Raw genomic sequence first — 18,766 nt, forward strand, 5'->3', positions numbered from 1 at the left:
ACCCGGAGATTCTGCACAGCCCCTCCTGGAGAAAACAGCAAAGCAAACAGTGTGATTCCCGAGAAGCAAAAGAAGAGTAGGCAAAAGACTGCAGTACTTCTTTCTTTAAGAGAATTTAGGTTTTTATCTCTGAGTTTGGATGCGTTAACACCGGGTACCCTGCAAGATAAGCCCTGCATTTCTACAAATCTAGCTGCTTTTTTGAGAGCGATTCTCATCATTGTTGTTATTATAAAAAGAGTGTTTTATTTATGTATAATATTTATGGGCTTTCAAGAAAACACTTTTAAAATCCACAGATGTAAGTCTGTTCTTACATGTTGGTTGATTGTGTTATATCTGCAAGAAGATTTAAGGATCAGACAGGCTGGTAAAGTTTCTAGATACTCAGCAGAAGGCAATGACAAGTTTTAATGACTGAACTGCTATTTGAAGTCTGATGTCTCCTCTTTGGATTTCGGGGAGGGGGGTGTTGTTTTTGAAAAAAAATTTTACAAGGAGATTTTTCTAGAAGTGTAGTTAAAAGAGCTTTGTTTACCCCTAAGTCACTGGCAGAGGTTGCCCAGAGAGGTGGTAGATGCCCCATCCCTGGAAACATTCAAGGCCAGGCTGGACGGGGTTCTGAGCAGCCTGGTCTGGTTGGAGATGTCCCTGCTTATTGCAGGGGGGTTGGACTAGATGACCCCTAAAGATCCCTTCCCACCCAGAACATTCTGTGATTCTGTAATTGCTGTTGCAACTCTGTTAAGTGCAGGTAGATGCTGGTGTTGGAGAAGGGAGCAGTAAACCGGTTGAAGAACCCAAAACCTCAGACTGGGTCAGGCAGCAATATTTGAGACCGAGCCTCATAGCCTCCATCTTCTGAAAACAAAATTGTACTAAGATTTCCCATGTGAAATCCTTTCCCATTTGCATCTAATGAACTTTTTCTCCTTTTGTTTTCTTTAAGTCGTGCCCAGAGTGCCAGTTCCTGTCGAGACAGGAGATCGGGCTGTGTACACAGCTCTCCTAACGCATGACGAGCAGGTGGATGTGCTGGAGCGCCTTGACTTCGTGTTGAGAAACATTTCGGAGCTAAGACAAGAAGTGGAGGAGCTACGAAACAGCCTGCAGCACTTGGCTGCAGAAATCGTCAGCGAAGTCAGGTATCGACCCTCCCCCTTTCTGTCTTTTTCTACTATTGCACATATTTACTCCAGAGCATGGTAAAACAGCCATGATTGAGTATGTTAAATTTGAAATCCGGAAGTGGAACAAGTGTTGCTGGTTTCCGCTGGCATTACATCTTGACGTCCAGTGAGATTAATGTAAAAAAAATACCTGTATCTTTAGCCAGGGTTGTTTTTTTTTTTCTTACGGAGTATCAAGTAGAGACACTTGCCTCATATTCTGGACTGGGACAGTTATTTGTTCGGTAAAAGTTTGTCTCTTGCTCCTGGTATTTTCTCTCTGATTGCTGCCAGCTGTAGCTCACTTTTGATTTTGAATAAAAGGTCGTGTATTCCGCAAGGTGTTTCAGGATTCCTTTGTCTTTGTTGATTGAGGAAAGCAGAGGAATGCCTGTGGTGTGGTTACCCCTTTGTATATGGATTGCATATGTGGATTGTCTGTGGACTAAGTCGGAGGTCAGACTTGCTTTAACTGTAGAATACGATGTTTGCTGTATGGTGGCGGGATTTTTGTATAAGCAAGAGTAAGTCACCTTGGGAATTTGTTGGATATAAAGCGAATTGGATAGAAGCTGGTAGAGGGGAGAAGGGAAATGAAATAGCAGAGATTTCACTATCAAATGTTTATTTGTTTCTCTTTTTACCTTCCTTAAAGGTCCCATCTGGAAGAAACCCAGAAAGTAACTCGCCGGAGGCGGTTCCCATTTCCTAGAGAAAGAAGTGATTCCATAGGCTCCAGTTCAATTTATTTCACAGCCAGCTCAGGAACAGCCAATACGGATGATGGAGAAAGTGAAGGAGGGTAAGCAGAGCACCAGGTTAAAAGCGGCTTTATGGGCTTTGATGCCCAATTGCTTATGTCTGAGCAGTTTTGAACATCAAGGAAGGGATTTTTTTCCCCACTAGGTGTCTGTCGTCCTGTTCTTATTTGCTTTTATTGCAGTAAGTTGTCTGCTGCCAGGACCAGATTGAGAGAAGTGCAATGATTCCGACTTTTAGAGAAAGAGGGGAAAGAGGAAAAAAAACCCACAGGTTTTGAGTTTTCTTTTTTTAAGCAATAATTTGATTAGAGAACCTTGCAGGAAGAAGGGAAGTAGAAATCCAGCCTGGAACTTGAGTGAGAGAGTTTGTAAATAAAATTTCCATACAATTTTATATTTTAGAATGTCTGGAAAACTTGAGAAAGTTAAAAATATATTCCAGTTACCCTAGCCAAAGACATTTTAGTTATTTCTTACAGATTTTTCTCAGTGTGTCACACTGATCAGTTGTGTTGCTTAAGTTCTTACAGTTTAAAAACAGGTGACAAGTACCATGTAGTTTGAGAAAATCGGTAAAAATTACAATATAGATGCAAGTATTGTCTTATTAGATAGATAACAAGAGGTCTGCTGCATACGTGTATGTGACTGCCGCCTTTCTGATGAGACGCGTCTCTTCTGTGCCTTTATCAGACGAATTCTATGGCTTTTGAGGTACATAAGTGTGTTCAAAAACATGCAGTGCTGGCTGCATACATAGTCCCAGGGAAGTTGAAATGAAATATAGTTCAAAGAGAGAAGTTAATTATAGCACGGAGAGCGAGGCAGGCAGGACGTGGACATGGCATGCTGTTTGGTGGCAGCTAAACGACCAGGCGGCCGGTGCAAACTGACACTTGGTGGCACGGGTTTGTGACCAGGGGACAAAGCAGCCATTGCTGCAGCGGCCTCCCAGAACAAAGGACAGGGACCTGCAGGAAAGCAGCTCTGTGACTGCCAGAAAACCGTGTCGTTTCAGTGTGTTCTCTGGAGTAGGTGGAGCAGGAAAGAGCTGATGTGATCTCATTCGGGTTATAGAACCGCTTCATTCATCTGAAGCGGGTGTTCATATGAGAGCAGAATTAGGGAGCAAGTGATTCGTGATGGTGCAATAGGTAACAGGGCTGCACCATAAATTTGAAAATACGTAGTTGGTTCTGAGCTGTTGCTGTCTTCATAATAACAGATGCATTGAGTCATCAGGGTGCCAATGTATTTTGTAAAGCGTGCTGAAAATCGTAGTCTTTTTCAACAGATACCAGCCCTAGGTGTCGTCTGATCATTAGGACATTTTAAGTCATGATAGAGGCCGACGACCATTCTAAGGTTCAGAGAAGGCGTCCTCTTTAGGGGACCTCACGTGAGCTCTGGAGCAGGGATATATTTTACTGCAAAACCTCATTACTTTATTGGGAACCTCGTGATGGTTGGAGGAGTTCTTACATTTTATTTAAAATCTGTAATTAGGTTTAGTGGCCAATGTGGAGAATTAGTGAATAAGCAACTCTCATCTGATTTAAAAAATATATTTGAATAGCATGTAATTTTTCACTCCAGTCATATTTGTTGTATACAAATAGGTATAATATTAGTCTGTTCAGGACCAGCTGCCTTTAGTATGCAATATTGTCTTTTAGAGAGGTAAATGCTAAAATTTTCTAGTAGAACTTCAGGGTAGGAAATGTAAATTTTGGAAGAGACTGTGTAAGATTTTTAGCAGCCACTGGGAGGAAGAATGAGACTATTCTCGACAGATACATTTCAGCTGTGTTTTCATTTCTGGCAATTGTATTCTTTTAATGAAATTCAGAAAGATGAACTAGCATTTCAGCTTTATTTTGTAAACCACATGGACATGAGTATCTTCTCCAATTTCATATACAATTCGCAAAAATCATCACGAGCTTTCAGGAGCCCAGAGGTCTTGGGCTGCTTAATTTCTCGATATTGCTTTGGCACTGCGTTGGTCTTTTGGGCTTCTTTGCCTCCTCTTCCCATGTGCTTTTTTGTTCCAGATAGTATGTTTTCATTTTCGTTCAGGATGTGTGCTAGCCAGAGGCCTCAACATACTAAAGCATTTAAGAACTTTCCGTCATCGTAAATTCGAGAAAACAGGCTGATAACATCTAAATCCCTTAATCTTTCTGAAAACTCTGAGTTTATGAAGTTATATACGGTATTACTTGTCTTCTTAAACTGGCAGCATCTTGTATGAGCTGTCTTGGAGAAAACACATTTTTGTGGTGGAGGAAAAAAGTGTGTAGGAGCCATCCATTGCTGGCTGTTTTTAAAGGCCATATTGTGTTTCAGGAGCCTTCAACGTGGAAAGAGTTTTTCAGCTGAAGTACTGAAATCTTTGCAGCTGCCAGTAGAATGTTGTAGTGAGACAGTATCACAGCTGCGTGGCCCACAACTGTGCTGCGTGGTAGGTTAGGACGGGAATTAAGAGAATTTGAGGAGTTTGTGTTTAAGTATTGAAAATGAGGTAGTCTAGAGAACTAGTAATATCATTACTCTTAAGAAAATATCAAGAAATAAAGCTTTTAACCTGAAACGGAGCTGTGCCAGTGTCACCTACCACTGTGTTGCTACATTATCCGTTAATTTAGTGCTGCCTACGTAGTCTCCAGCATGTCGTCTTGTTGTGCTTGCTTTCCTGGCTTTGCAGTGATAAGGCTGACTCTTACTTTATTTCTTGTCTTAAAATGTTTCAGTACAAAATGGTGCATTTTTAAATTTACGGATGAGGGTTGGAGGCAGTGGTGAGTGAGGGTATTTGTTTACCCTCTACCAGAGAGGGAAATGCTTGAGCATTATTGATGGTTCTCAGAAAACTGAAGCTTTGATAGCTGAATGTGTCTTGTTATCTATGTGTGGCCAAACTACTGTAACTGCTTTCTTCCGATACGGACTTTGGTCACGTATCTTTGTCTCCAGAGAAAGGCAGCTTCACGCACAGAGCGCTGGGCTCTCCCTCAGAGGAGAGATTCAGCAAGGGCAAAAGGGAACGCAGCTGTGGTTACCAAATACCTCCAGCCTGCAATGACTTTTAATTCTAGCAGAACTTGTAAAGTTGGCTTGGGCACAGTTTAATCGGGTGACAATTACAAACATCCCCTAGAATTAAGCGTTTATGGGATTTGAAATAGCATGCTGCATGAAGAGAGCTTTCTATTCAGATAAACCAACAAAATCCAAATATAAAAGTGCACATTCTTAAATTACTGGCTGATTTGTGCTTACTCTTCAGTTAAGAGCTTGCAGATAAGTATGAGAGGGCCAAATAGAGAATCTTCTTTAAAAAGATGTTAGTTCTGTAAGTAGACACCCCACTGCAGTGATACCAGTCAATATATAACGCTGTTTTACATTTCCAGCTTAGGTGCCTGTATGTGATTTGGGGGAGCTTAATTTTAGCCATTTTCAGAAACTTTGATCTGAGCTTTATTCTGGTTCATTTGACTAATTTAGCAGCTCATCATTGCCTGGGTTTTTGTACACGTGGTGTCTTTTTGTGCCTCATCTGCTGTCTCCTTGCTGAACTTTCTGCTCATTTGAAATAATTTTGATCTCTCTCCTACTGTTTTGCACCTTTCACACGTCCATGTGAACAAGCTGTTTTGTATTTAGTGCTCAGACAAGATGATGGAGGTACCAGATACTGCCAAAACAGCTATTGTGTCTGAAACTTCCTGGAACAGGCTAACGACCTCAGGTTATATTCTCCACATGGATGAGTGTGTCGGGTTTTTTGTTGAAAATCTCTTTTATAATCCGTACATTTAACTGAATTGTCCTGGCTCTGTTCTTGGTTGTTTAATTCTCTTACGTTGAGGTTAAAAGGCCTAAGAGAAGCAGTTACCGTATGCAGGTGGGATGTGGACGCTTGCGACTGAGTTCTACTAAACTTTTGGCGGGGGCTTCCTTCTTCAGCTTTTTGAGGTTGTCTGTATTACATGAGAAATAATGATTGGTGTGTTATTTGAGACACTTGGATTATACAGTGTTCTCCAGGGTAAACTAAGATGCTCTTCTTCCTCTGTTAGGAAGAGTTGTTTTTTCTGGATCGTATATATAAAATGGTCATATGCTGCACAGCATCTCCTCAAAATAATTTTGCGTTGTGTTTTGTTTTTTCTCAAAGGTACACCACAGCTAACGCTGAGTCTGATTATGACCGAGAGTCCGAGAGAGAAAGCGAAGAAGGGGAAGATGAAGTGAGCTGTGAAACAGTGAGAACGGTGCGACGGGATTCCCTGGATCTCGTCAATGAGGATGAAACGCATTTAATCTTAGATCCCTCGCTAGAGGAAGGACTGGGTCAGCTACTGCAGCAGGCTGACCGCTTGCACAACGGAGATGAGCAGGAGAAGAGAGAGGGATTCCAGCTGCTGCTGAATAATAAACTGGTGGTAAAGGTTGCCTTTTTATATTTTCCAGCAGTGATTTGTGTTTTCAGCTAAATAGCTGGGAAAGAGGAAATTGCATATCTTAGCAGGGTCCAGGTCCTACACAACAACTGGGCCGGCTTCCAGTGGCCCCTTCCTCAGGAGCAGCTTGGGAGCAGGCTGGAGGCCAAAATTGTTCAGGCTACAGCAGCAGCCGGTTCCCAGTCGCTTTCTGCCTTGGAACTCTGTGTCTCATCATGTCATCACTTTCCCTGAGTGAACACACTGTACATGTGTAAAATAACAGTACCGTGTGTATACAGTAAACTCAGCGAACATTTTGAGAATATTTACCTCATTGCACATGCAACGGCTCGATCTATATTCAGGAAACTTGGTCTTTCCGAGGACTGCCCAGTGCACTTGCGTGGTGGTTCGTGAAATACAGAAGTTGCATGTTCAAACAGAAGGGTTAGGCAACACTTACGTGTATATTAGTTAACAAGATTAAAAACCTGGATGGTGCAGGTGTTTTGCCACTGTAAAGAATGTGTCTTTTTATATCATAGAGGCGATGTGAATTGATCCCCTGATTCAGTGAACGCCAGGGCTGCCGTTGGGGTGTGGAAACAGTAAGGGGCAGCGATAGCTTTACTCCAGCTGTTGCAGATAGCGAGCTTATACCTCCGGCCGCACGCAGGGGATCCCCCCGGGACGGCAGCTTGCGTTGCTGCGTGGTGGTGGCCCGCAGCAGTTGATGCAGGTGTGCAGAGAGAGCGTTTTGGGTGGCCAGCCTTGTAAAGAGCGAAACCTTTTGGGCGTCTGTATTTCCAGGAAGAACAGGAGGAAAACTTGATCAGTTCTAATTTGAAGTAGATTGGGTTTTTTCTTTCCCACCAGGGAGGTGGGACAGGCCTGGAATTCTCTTACATGCTTCTTTCTGGTGATTCTTCCTCTTTCTTTTGTTTACAGTACTGTTGCAAAAGAAATCAGACTGTTAGGTGGTTATGTTTGAATTTTCTGCTTTTTAAAATTTTTTTTAAGTAAGTTTGAGTTTGTCAGAACATATCCTCTTCAAATGTAGCAGTACACCTACAGTACTGTCCCGGGTTTAAGAATGAGGCAGGATGTGATACTCTTTGAATGCGGGCTGAAGCATCAAAAAAGTAAAATTCAATTTGTGAATTTTAATGAAGTGGTGAGGTTTAGGATGATTTTTTTTTTTCTAGTGGTTTGGGGTTAGCAGAGAGTGCTGAAGAACTGACCCCAATATGGCCTTTGAAGTCGAGGGGTTCCTTGGTAGAAGGCAGCAACAATTAGACCCGTACGAGTAGTGTAGCCTTGTAAGCTTAATTCTAAATTTGGCCATCCAGTTTGCTCTTTTGTGGTTCTGCTTCAGTTCTTGTAGCGTTGGGGCCTTTTAAGGTTTCGAAAAATGTCTGTGCGACTTCTAGTATATGCCCCCACTTGATTTTTCTTTCTCATGCTCTTTGTCAATGGCAGAATTGGTCTTGGTGTATATAACATTTAAGTTTTTACTGCAGTATGCAGACCAGAAAGACTTTCTTTGGCGCCTGGCCCGAGCGTATAGTGATATGTGTGAAATCACAGAAGACACAGATGAGAAGAGATCGTACGCATCTGATGGTAAGGAGTTGTGTGTTTGAGGCAATGGAAGGGGGATGTTCAAAGCTGACATTACACTTCGGATTTATAAACCCTACACTTGCAAACAATGTGGTGGATTCTTTTTTTTCCTTGTAATCTATTTTTTTAGGTGATTAACTAGCAGTAGTGTGGTGCTATGTATTTAAAATTTTTGCTCTCTGAAAGACAGTATACATAGACCAAGGAATAGTTAAGGGTATAAAAATTCGTTTCTCAAACCTGTCATCCATATCCTGTGTGATATTAAGATAAATAAGTTCTTGCTGTAACATATTCAATTTTTTGTGTTGCTAACGTGCAGATATAAAAAAGAAATACATTTTTAAATGTGTGTTTATTAGAGGAATCAGTTTCATTTCATTGCCTCATTCTTCTTCACTATCTGGAATGTGGTTTGTTTGCAAGATTGTAGGTGGGTCAGAATAAAACAAAAAAATCATCTTTGTTACACTTAAGACATGCGACAAAAGATACTATTCTGAAGAATTTCTGTCCTGTCTATTATGCACATAACTAGGTATAGTTAGTTAATTGTATTCGATAGTTATAGTATTATTCTTTTCTGGAAATCAGTGTAGCCATTTAAAACATGAAGTTTTATTTTGATAGTCCTTGTAGCCTTCAATAGGTGTTTAGTTTTCAGCTTTTTCAGACCGCAGGTTCTTGGAGGAGAGAGGGGGAGGTGGGGCAGGTCCTAGATCTGAGGCTGTGAAATGCATCAGAACAAAACCACTGAAAGCTCTAATTAACTTTCCTTAACATGGTGTGGAAAATGTTTTCGTTACCTATAACTGTACTTCCAAATGAGGTGAAACCATGTTGACAAGTCAACACAACTTGCTAGTGTACTACAAAGTTGCGTGACCTCTTTGAGCGGCTTGGATGTTCCACATCACTGCAAAGCTATGAAATTATTTACAGGACATTTTCAAGTCGAATGTATTCTAAAGTTAACGAATACATGATTTTTATACCATTCTGTTACTGTAGTCTAACAGCTTCAGAGAAAGAAGTTAAGAGAGAAAGCGGCTGAATTTCTTACCTCTGACCACTTGTTTGCAGGGAAAGAAGAGATAGAAATTGCCTTACAGAAATGGGATCAAAGTGCTGAGTGCCATCAATGGTATGTAAGTCATTACTTCATGACTTTAAGAAGCATAGGAAAAGGACTTGGAGATTCTTGTGAGCTGAACTGCATTTAAAAACTAAAACAAAAATTTTAAAAAAGCTTATTTAATCTTACTTGGAGTATACTACATTGATGTTGATGTTATTTTCTGAAGAAAGCAATTTTTAACCGCTTTAGTTAAGTGGCAGAAGTAATGGCTTGACAGACGGTAGGTTTGGTTGTGATTATAGTATTAAACTTTGCTTTACATATGCCAATTTAATTATGAATTTCTCTCTGAGATGAGATGGCCAGAGGAGTTCTTGAGCAAAAGCTCCCAAATAGAATAATGAACTTCTTTGGGTACTAAGAGCAGATTGTAGCAAGGCTTTTGTCAGTCTGCCCCTAACAAGTGGATGAACTTTGGTGGTGGTGGTGGTGGTGAAAGATGAGCTTCCAGACGAGACTTGGACAAACGAGGTATTGGCAAAATGAGTTTGAGATGAGTAAGTACAATGAGCTCCATTTGGTGTTTGCCAGGCTAAAATGAGCAGACTAAACTGCGTATTCTTTGGGCTACTCGTAGCTTAAGTGCAGATATTTTGAAAAGGTGAAGCGAAGGAAAGTTTGTTTAGAAGCTTTCCTGGGAATGGTGCGATTTCCCCTTCTGAAAGTGGCAGACAGGAATTTGCTCCGCAGCTGGCGTTTGGGCCCGTGTGTGTGCCTGGGCGCGATGCTGCAAGCATCTCGGCACAGAAATGAGCTGAACTCCGTCGGCGACGCTTTTGATTGTGCAGACCCTGGGAAAATGCATACCGGAGCGCCCTGAGCTGTGCAGGGTGTAGATGGGCTGCCAAAGAGTATGTTTCACGCAGATGACTTGCAGAAAGCTAGTTCCTGAGTTTGAGAGCTCAATCTGGTGAGGCTCTCTTTATTTTCTTTCACGAGTCCTTGTTTCCTTTGGCCCCTTTTCAGCCCCCTGTAGAGTAATGAGTATATCCTTCAAAGCCCAGCTCGCAGCCAGCTGCACAGCTGTGGGGGCAAAGTCTTAAGAGTTACATATTAAATATGAATGAGGTTTTTCCTTTGTGTTCCTTTAATGGTTGTTTTTTATTCTGTTACTGACATTTCGATAATGCTGTGCTGGGCAGAGATGCTTGCTTTATGTCAAGAGGTGGTAATGTTTGCCTCAATCAGCTATTGTGAGCGTGGGCTTAGTGCTGTGCCAATGTTCTTGTATTCATCTTAATTCTGGAGTAAGGGGAAACGTGCTTATCAGACAGCCTTTTCTAGCCTTCTGGAGAGTGTCTTCTGGTTTGGCACTGCTGTATTCTGCTCATGGATGCTGCTTGTCACTCTGCAAAGCGCTCTGGCTTTGAAATGGAGTGAGGCAGCAGCATACGGCTCTTTTTTTTTTTTGTACAAAGATATTTTGTAATTTTTTTTCATGACAAAAGATGAAATGATCTGCAGTTTAGCCAAGCCAGGTGTTCTATGTTTGTATAAATGCTGCAGCTGGTTAGGATTTCAGTAAGGAGGTGGGTGGGAGGGAAGGTACCTTGCTCTCTTCAGCAGCCTGCATGAACAGGCTTTGGCTGCAGCTCGTGTATGGGACTGGAAGGATTGCTCTCCTTTTTAAAAATACACCAAAAGAGAGTTTGTAGAGTGGTACAGATATTTGTAGAGGTAAGGGAATATGCTTTTCTGGTATTCTGGTGAGTGCCTTGATGAACAGTGTTCATCAGCAGTTACTGTGAAGGACTGACATGATGTAAAATAGACTAAAAGAGAAGTTTTATTTTTAATGGAAATTATTGAGAAAGCAGGATGCTGAATGTCTTTACCAAACAAGATCTGTGCTCTTCTGAGATGAATGAATTTATTTGGAGGATCAGTTTGGACTGCTGGCGTCTAAATAGATGCCTTTATTGTCTTGAAAAGACTGTGTATTTTAGCTCTTAGTAACGAATTGCTGTTCTCAATTAAAGCTTTGGTATGAAGGAAGAATATTGGGACAGACAATGTGACTAATTTCTTGCAGATTATGGTGTTCGACGTTGTCTGCTGGCTTAACATCTTGAAGGAATGGGTTTTTAGTTGCCAGGTTGAGTCTTAAAGTTTGTAAGCCACTCTGATACTGGATGGTTTGGTATGGTACAAAGCAAGGTTCCAGTTCAGGGTGTGTGATACTGATAGCTCAGCCTGGTGGTGCAGCGTTGGTAGCGTGCAGCAGTCACGGCTGGGCTGCGGTGTTTGGTCCTGTGTCTGCGGCAGAGAATCTCAGGCCTTTTGAGGTGAGATCTTCTCGGTGCCACTGTTACAACCTGTGCCCACCTCTTCCCACAGCGGTTTTGGTGAGAGAGGGGACAATTCTTGTCCTGTTAGACCTGTCTCGCTTCCAAACAGGGCTGAGGCTTCTGCACGTCGACATCCTGCGCTGAGTTCGAGATAGCAGCTGCAGAACGGGCAGCGGGAGAAAGGAAATAGCATAGCAGCGTGTGGGAGGCATGGGATTTAATGGAAATGAATGTGTAACTACCTTTATCAGTCACAGAAATAATTATTTTCAACCATGTGTAGAACAGGAAATTATTCCCTTTCCAGCTCTGTGTGGGTCTTGGGATGGTCGCAAGCTGTTTTAATTGCAGTCTTTTTTTGTGCTAATTGAATTTACGCTGAGAAAAAAATTATTGCTCATTAAATGATGCTTAATACACGAAAAGGTACATATATATGAAAAATGTAGGATAAAACATAGTTCCAAAAGACATTATAGGTTGTTTTCCCTTTACTCAAGTAATGGGCACATTGCTCAGAATTACATTTAGTTCAGCATGCTGTCTGCGGTAGCCACGTTTAGGAAAATTAAAAATTATTGAAAGACTAGAAGGATCACTTCCCTTCAGTGGGCCGTCCTTACCTCCAGGAGGGAGAAGTGTGGCGGTGAGTTCATAGCCCATGATGGAGCTGTCCTCTGTCAGTTTGTGCCATCTTAGTTCAGCTGCTGTGTTCGGCCGTTTCCATACCGCCCTCTGGTATAGATCCCATAATGGAACATGCTCTGGGTAGAAGAAAACCTGCCTGCTCTCTTTGAAATTGCCCATAGGGGTTTTGAAGCAGTTTTGGTTTTGATTTGATGGCCAAGCACTTGGTTTATGAAGAAGTGAACAGAGAATGATTATTCACACTTCCTTTGTAAATGACAGTTTTATTCTCTTGTATTTCTCGCTTTAGTATCTGTTTCCCTTGCTGAAGAGTCCTAATCTATTATTACTTCTTTTCTTAGGGAATCATTTTATTATCTCTCATCATCCATGTTGTCTTTCCCATATTATTCTCTTTCTACCATGTCTTTTTTCAGACAAAATTACAGGAATTCACTGCAGAACACAAGTTGTGGGAGCAGCGTGGATTTGTGTAATACTAACGTGGTGATCCTTTTCATTCTTACTTCCATATGCAGTAGTCAACATTGTCTTTCTTTTCCGCAACATACTGAATGGACATTTTATTAGAAATATTCCCAGTGATATGGGCAGTGTGAAGCCTGTGATTCTGTAGGTATATTAGGGCTGCATTTTTTTCCTGTGTGCATTATTTCATGTTGACCATAATTTTCTATTTTATCAATTACCACTTAATGTTTATGGATTACTTAAGATGCAGTTGTGTTGGTTTTCGGTACTTATTTGTTATTCTCTATATTGTACTATTTGCTTCTGTTGCACAAATCACTCCCTGTTTTATTGTCTTAAAGGTGTGGTGCTTGCCAAGCAAGACAGAAGATACTTAGCATACAGTCATCGTTGCAAGTAAAACTTTTCTCTCCCTCTCTCAGTGCCTCATAGTTATTGCAGTAATGACTGACGTTTTAAAGCAACAAACAAAAAAAAAATAACTTTGTGAACGAGAAGGGATTTCTGAGTGCTGGCAAAGGCAGGACTGAGTGGAGCGTGACGGGCTGCAACTTCGGAGCGTTTTGTGGCTGGATGGTTTGAAGGCTTTGGCAGCATGATAGTAAGTGGTTTGTCAAGAATGATAGAGAAAGCAGTAAGTGTCTGGGACTATGTCTGGACTGGCTTTGGGATCTGCCCAAATATGAAGGAGAGTCCTTTCATGGATCTCTTGGGTCTTCTTGACATTAGATTTGGTACAAAGCTGTTATTGTAGTCGCTTGCCCTTGGAAGTCAGCTGGTCCCAAGAGAGCCATCTCCGCAGAGCTGGTCAGAACAGCACTGGGATTTGATCAGGGCTGTGCAGACAAGTCAGCCTTTGTGCAGGGGGACTGATCTCTGGCTGTGCTTTCCTTCTAGGCACCACTTAGGAATGTAGAAACGTGTGAGAGTTGTGTTGGGCATTCGATGTATTTAGTACCTTTAGAATAGATTTGTGTATTGTAGGCTGGCTGATATACCAAGTGCTCTTAATGCCTATATACTCCTGTCTTACAATTACCTGGCTCTTACTTTTGATAAGGATAGCAAAGTCATTCTCTGCTTTAATTGTAAAAGATCTCTGAACGGAGAGGTATTACATCCAACTAAATCGATTGCTGCCTTAGCTGATTTCAGCTCATGAATAGGAGGATGGAACAAGTTTGTAAGTCTGTTCTTGCTTGCTTTTGGGGCTGGATGAAAGAGGCATCGATCGTTGCACAAACCCCTGTGGTTTGCTGCCTAGCCATGAATATATGACATCCTCACAAATGAAGCGAGAGAAACAATTGTGGCCGTGTTAGAATCCCCTGTCCGTTTCAGTGTGGCTGTTTGTTTGCAGCATGACTGCAAGCACGTAACAGCAGCTTTAGGGCTCAGGAAGGGACGGCGAGCTGTGTGTTTGCCTTGGCTTCCACTCCTGTTGTTAAAAGAAATACTGGAAGTGCAACCAGAGCAGCGAGGCGTTTCAGAGGTCCATCTGGGAAAAAAACTGCAGGTGCTTTATTAGCAGCTTTTGTTTGAGTCGAGTATTTCACATTGGAAACTAAATGCTATTTTCTGGCTGCTGAGAACTGTCATTGCAGAAGAAATAATAAGCTTTGGCTCTCTTGGAGATATTATGTATGTTATAGAGAAGCGGGAGGAGGATATGTTCTTGGGTTGGATGAGCCTCCAAAATGTGCCCTTCTCCTCAAAAGAGTCTGTCACTATGGTGGAGCATCTTGCACACTTCATAGCCACTGAATTGTGTACCAGCCCTTTTAAATTCTGGTGGTACATCTGGCCGTCCGTGGGTAGATACCAGTTTCTTGAAAAGTGACAGTATTCCGGATATGACTTGAAGATAGCTTTAATTTTAACAACTGGCAGTATTTCAGAATTTAACTCTTCATGGATTACTGCCCAGATCTGGCCAATTTTGAGCTATGTCTGGATTTATGAGCTGAGCATTTTCTGTTCATGGGTGAATTAATCAGGGACGTTACTGACAATGTAGATTAGGGGCAGAAGCAACTATAGCAAATAGGAATAGGCGTTAGATGTTTCAGAACTTGGAGGAGGAAAAATAGTATGCAGCTAGAGCTGCCCGATAGCATCCCCCTGACTTGGGAGGGACCCTCCCTTTGTCAGGGATGTTGGTACCCTGAAACATCTCCATCTCCCGAGCCGCGGAGGCTCTGAGAGTGGGAATGCTGGAGAGAAACCAAGAGAAAGTACTGAGAAGTATGAGCAGGGACAAAAGGAATCTCAGCAGGGATCGATATTCCCTCCTCTTGAAAATAGTGAAGTAACTTGACATTTACAGTCTGTGGGTTGCTTTTTATTTGTTAGGCATAAAGAAAAGAGAAGTTCTGAGAACCGAGATCTTAAGAGTATGAGTATGTCAGCAGAAAGCTCTGATAGTACAGGCAATAATGCTACAAAGGTGAAAAACAACTCGTGCGCTACAAAAGACTTCATTTTGCAGCTCTTCTCGCGAGTGTTGATGCAGGTGACACCTTCATGGAAAGCATTAGTAGTTCCTGCAGTCTTTTTGTTACAGTTTGAACATCTTGCCCAGGTATGTCCAGGCTCTTTGCTGGTAGCTTTTGGGAGGACAGCTGAAACTGCAAGTCTTCTGAGTAAAACCAGAGGTTTAAATAAGCATGAGGTCACTCCATAAAAATTGTGTGTTCACAGAATCATAGAATGGTTTGGTTGGAAGGGACCTTGAAGACCATCTCATTCCAACTCCCCTGCCACGGGCAGGGACACCTATCACCAGACCACATTGCTCAAAGCCGCATCCAACCTGGCCTTGAACACTTCCAGGGATGGGGCAGCCACAGCTTCTCTGGGCAACCTCTGCCACTGGCAAATCACCCTCACCGGGAAGAATTTCTTCCTTAGATCTAATCTAAATCTTCCCTCTTCCAGTTTAAAGCCATTGTGTATGTTCTACGCAATAAATACCGTTTGTATCTTCAGAGTTACTGGGGGTGCATACATTTTGTTCTATGAAGAGAATGTATATGGTCCTTTCCTACCACCTCCTGAGGCAGACTGGAGATCTTCAGCAGATAAAACCAACACAGAAATTGAACAAAATTCAAGACACATTTTGTGTCCCAGTTGATGTAGCTAATGAAGATTTTAATTTTTTGAGGATCAAGAAAAGATATATTTCAGTGCAGGCAGAGAAGGGGATATTTCAGCCTTTCTTTTCTGTGGCAGTCATTTGAATTTTGACTTAAATCACTAATGAAAATTAACTTCGGTTTTAGCCACGTGCCTCAGTAAACTCCTTATTAGCTAACATGTAACTTAACGTAATTTGCCAGGTCTCCTTGGAACCTGAGTATATTCATAGGAAAGTTAATTAAGCACGAAACAGAGCACCGATCCAGAAAAGTGTTTGGTTTCTGGTGTTTAAAGGATCAAGAACACAGAGTTGGGAGGGACCTCTGGGAAGTCACCTCACTCATCTTGCAATGGTGCATGCCAGGTATACCGCAACTGTCCCTGATCCCTAAAATCTTCTAGTGATGGGGCTTGTCCTCTCCCCTTCTCTCCCCTTTCTCCTGTTTTATCAAGCAGTGTGTTTAATGATATGAATATAATATATATATTAAAATATATATATAACTACATGGAATTTTCCTGATATCGACCTAAGCTTTGTTTCTACTTCTGTCCTGTCTAGACATGGAAAAAAAGTTTAACATGAGGAACGATTTGTGAGAGAATACAATAGTTGTTGTATTCATCCAGTGCTTTGAAAGAAAGCAGACCTACTTGTCACAACCTTTTAGTGTGGTGGTGTTCTGCAAACCTCTTGTTCTCATTGTTGTCTTATGGACTCTGTCCAGCTCTTCCTTTTTTTTTTTCTTCTTTTTAATTTATTACTCAAAAAATGTGTATAGTGCCTTAGCTGAGGCTTGCTGGTACAGAATCATTATTGCCTCGGGCTCCTTACGATGTACTGTAACCTTTAAATTTGATTCTCTGCAGCCACCTCCCCATTAATTGTTGAATCTTCTAGCATATGCCAGTCTGCAGCCTGTTTAAATTTAATCTCTACTATGTTACCCAACTTAATGGAGTTATTTAATAGGATCAGTGTTGTTGTCAGGAGATTTATTTACCCCTCCATTCAATGGCCATTCGTTCACAGTAATCTTCAAAGGACAGTTAATTGTGGAAAAATCAGGGTAAAGGAGACTTGAGTAATTTATTCTCTCCAAAACAAGGTCATGTTCTTTCTGATGGGTACTTTTCAAAACAGATTAGCTGGACCTTGAGCGATGAACCTCCCACGTTGACCCTTCAATGAACTGCAAATCAACTTTATACCAGTTACAGCTATACCATGTTTCCTTTGCTTGCTTACAGGAATTTCACAAGAAGGATGCTAGCTATCCTGAAACTTAATATACATCAGTCTGTCTTTTTGTCCTTGTTCGCTTCTCTAAAAGCAGAAGATGTAGATTTTTTGATGTTTTGTTCTTGCCTCTCTTCTTTGCAAGACTGAGAATTAAAGTTGCTAGAAACTTCTGCATCCCACCTGTTGCTAAGACATTGGGACTGCGTTAACCATGAACAATTCATTGATAGTGGCTGGTGCGAAGCACAGAAATTAAAGACAACACCAAGTGTCTGAGCAGATTTTCTCTCTGTAACTGGAAGTGAATTCATCATCACTGGAAGTGATCGTTATCATCTGAATTCATCCTGAGATTCCTAGGGTTGCACTTTTCTCTCGTCCAAGTTAAGATACTATATTAAGTGATGTTCTGCCTCAAGCCCTTAAGGGAGTATAGGAATTACTCATTTGTGTATGTTGGGCTCTTGCTTTCAGCTTAGTATATCTTGGTCAAAGAAAGTAGTCTTTGTGGAGCTGATTGTCCTTGGAAAGGGTGAGGCTTTGCTTGTGTAGCAGGCTTTGGCTGCTTTTGCAGAGGGACAGGAGTGCTCCAGTTGTGTGTTCTTGTTGGTTCCACTAGAGCAAAGGTGAGAAGTTTGTTACTTGGCAGACATGAGCCATAATCTGCCTTGACTGTGCAATAAGTAACAAAAATTAAAAAAAATACAGTATTGTCTCAATTTGAAAAATTAAAGTTGTTTTTGATTAAAATAGTGGAGACCTTCACACAAATATCTGGGCATTTGGGATGCCCGTTTGGATGGCAATGGGATAATGTTTGTATTGCTATAACCATGGCTCTTGTGGATTCTACTAATGAGTGAAACTCATATGAGGTCTCCTGCAGTTGTGTAAGTAACACTGAAGTCATTCCCAAGCTGTCATCCAGAGCAGTCACAAGAAGCCTACAGAGAGCTTTTTGCATAGTTTTGCCCCCAGTTGCCATATCACTTCAGCTAGAGCTACTGTTCTGTTACTTTTTCCACCAAGTTGTGCAAGCATGTGATGGAGGACAACTACTTAAAGATAAAAGGTTTGGAGCACGTCTATGGGAATTTTAAGAAATGAGATTCCCCACACACACACTTTCTGACCGTGCATACATGTGTACATACCTGCAGTTAAAATCGATATACCAGTCTCTAGATTAGGAGATACACAGTTTAATTGTGGTGTCTTGAGAAAAAAGTTCACACATGCAACTAAAATAATTATACTAGTAAAAAAAAACCAAACACCACCACCACAACAACAACAAAAAAACCAAAACTAGAAAACAACCTGCAGACACAAGTGTGTGACTTAGGAAGTGTGTGTGCATATGTCTCTTTTTTTTAAGCCATATATTAGTCAACTTATTTAGCATTATGCAGCTTTAAAACTTGGTAAAGGGAATTGACATGCAGAAGGCTGTCAGATTAGTTGTTTCACCAGAGCTGATGGTCTGCAACTAAAACAGTAAGTGCTTAAGTAGTCTCAGTGTCATGTTCAAGTGATTAAAAAGTTGTTTAGGTGAGTATCTGTGGACTATTTGGTTTTACAGATCTTTACACCTACAGCTTAGGGTGGACTGTGATGGATAATTTTTCACTTGAAGACAGGGGAGTTATACTTGTCTGAAATGGGAATATGATGAACATAATCTCTTTAAAAACTATGCAAATCTATCCTCGCCTTGTATTGTAAACCTCCAGCGTTCTCAGAGGTGTGTGACAAGGGAGATGAAAGGCACAGAACAGCTTTTGTAAATGGAATTAGTTAAGAGATTTAGGACTTGTCAGGCTGGAAGAAAGG

General features: G+C 41.4%; 1 protein-coding gene across 1 annotated transcript in view; it reads left to right on the top strand.

Moving 5' to 3' along the window:
• Window positions 1-949: 949 nt before the first annotated feature.
• RMDN3 (regulator of microtubule dynamics 3) overlaps window positions 950-18,766 on the top strand; it is a gene marked incomplete at its 5' end in the record, with an annotated part of 34,667 nt that continues 16,850 nt past the window's right edge. The window contains 5 exons of the mRNA XM_009708620.1: window positions 950-1,145; window positions 1,825-1,971; window positions 6,114-6,381; window positions 7,902-8,004; window positions 9,088-9,148. Of these exons, the coding sequence (XP_009706922.1) occupies window positions 950-1,145; window positions 1,825-1,971; window positions 6,114-6,381; window positions 7,902-8,004; window positions 9,088-9,148 (775 nt within the window). The remainder of the gene's footprint in view (window positions 1,146-1,824; window positions 1,972-6,113; window positions 6,382-7,901; window positions 8,005-9,087; window positions 9,149-18,766) is intronic.

Source organism: Cariama cristata, unplaced genomic scaffold (genome assembly GCF_000690535.1).
Source record: "Cariama cristata isolate BGI_N322 unplaced genomic scaffold, ASM69053v1 scaffold41079, whole genome shotgun sequence".
Taxonomy (NCBI): Eukaryota; Metazoa; Chordata; class Aves; order Cariamiformes; family Cariamidae; genus Cariama; species Cariama cristata.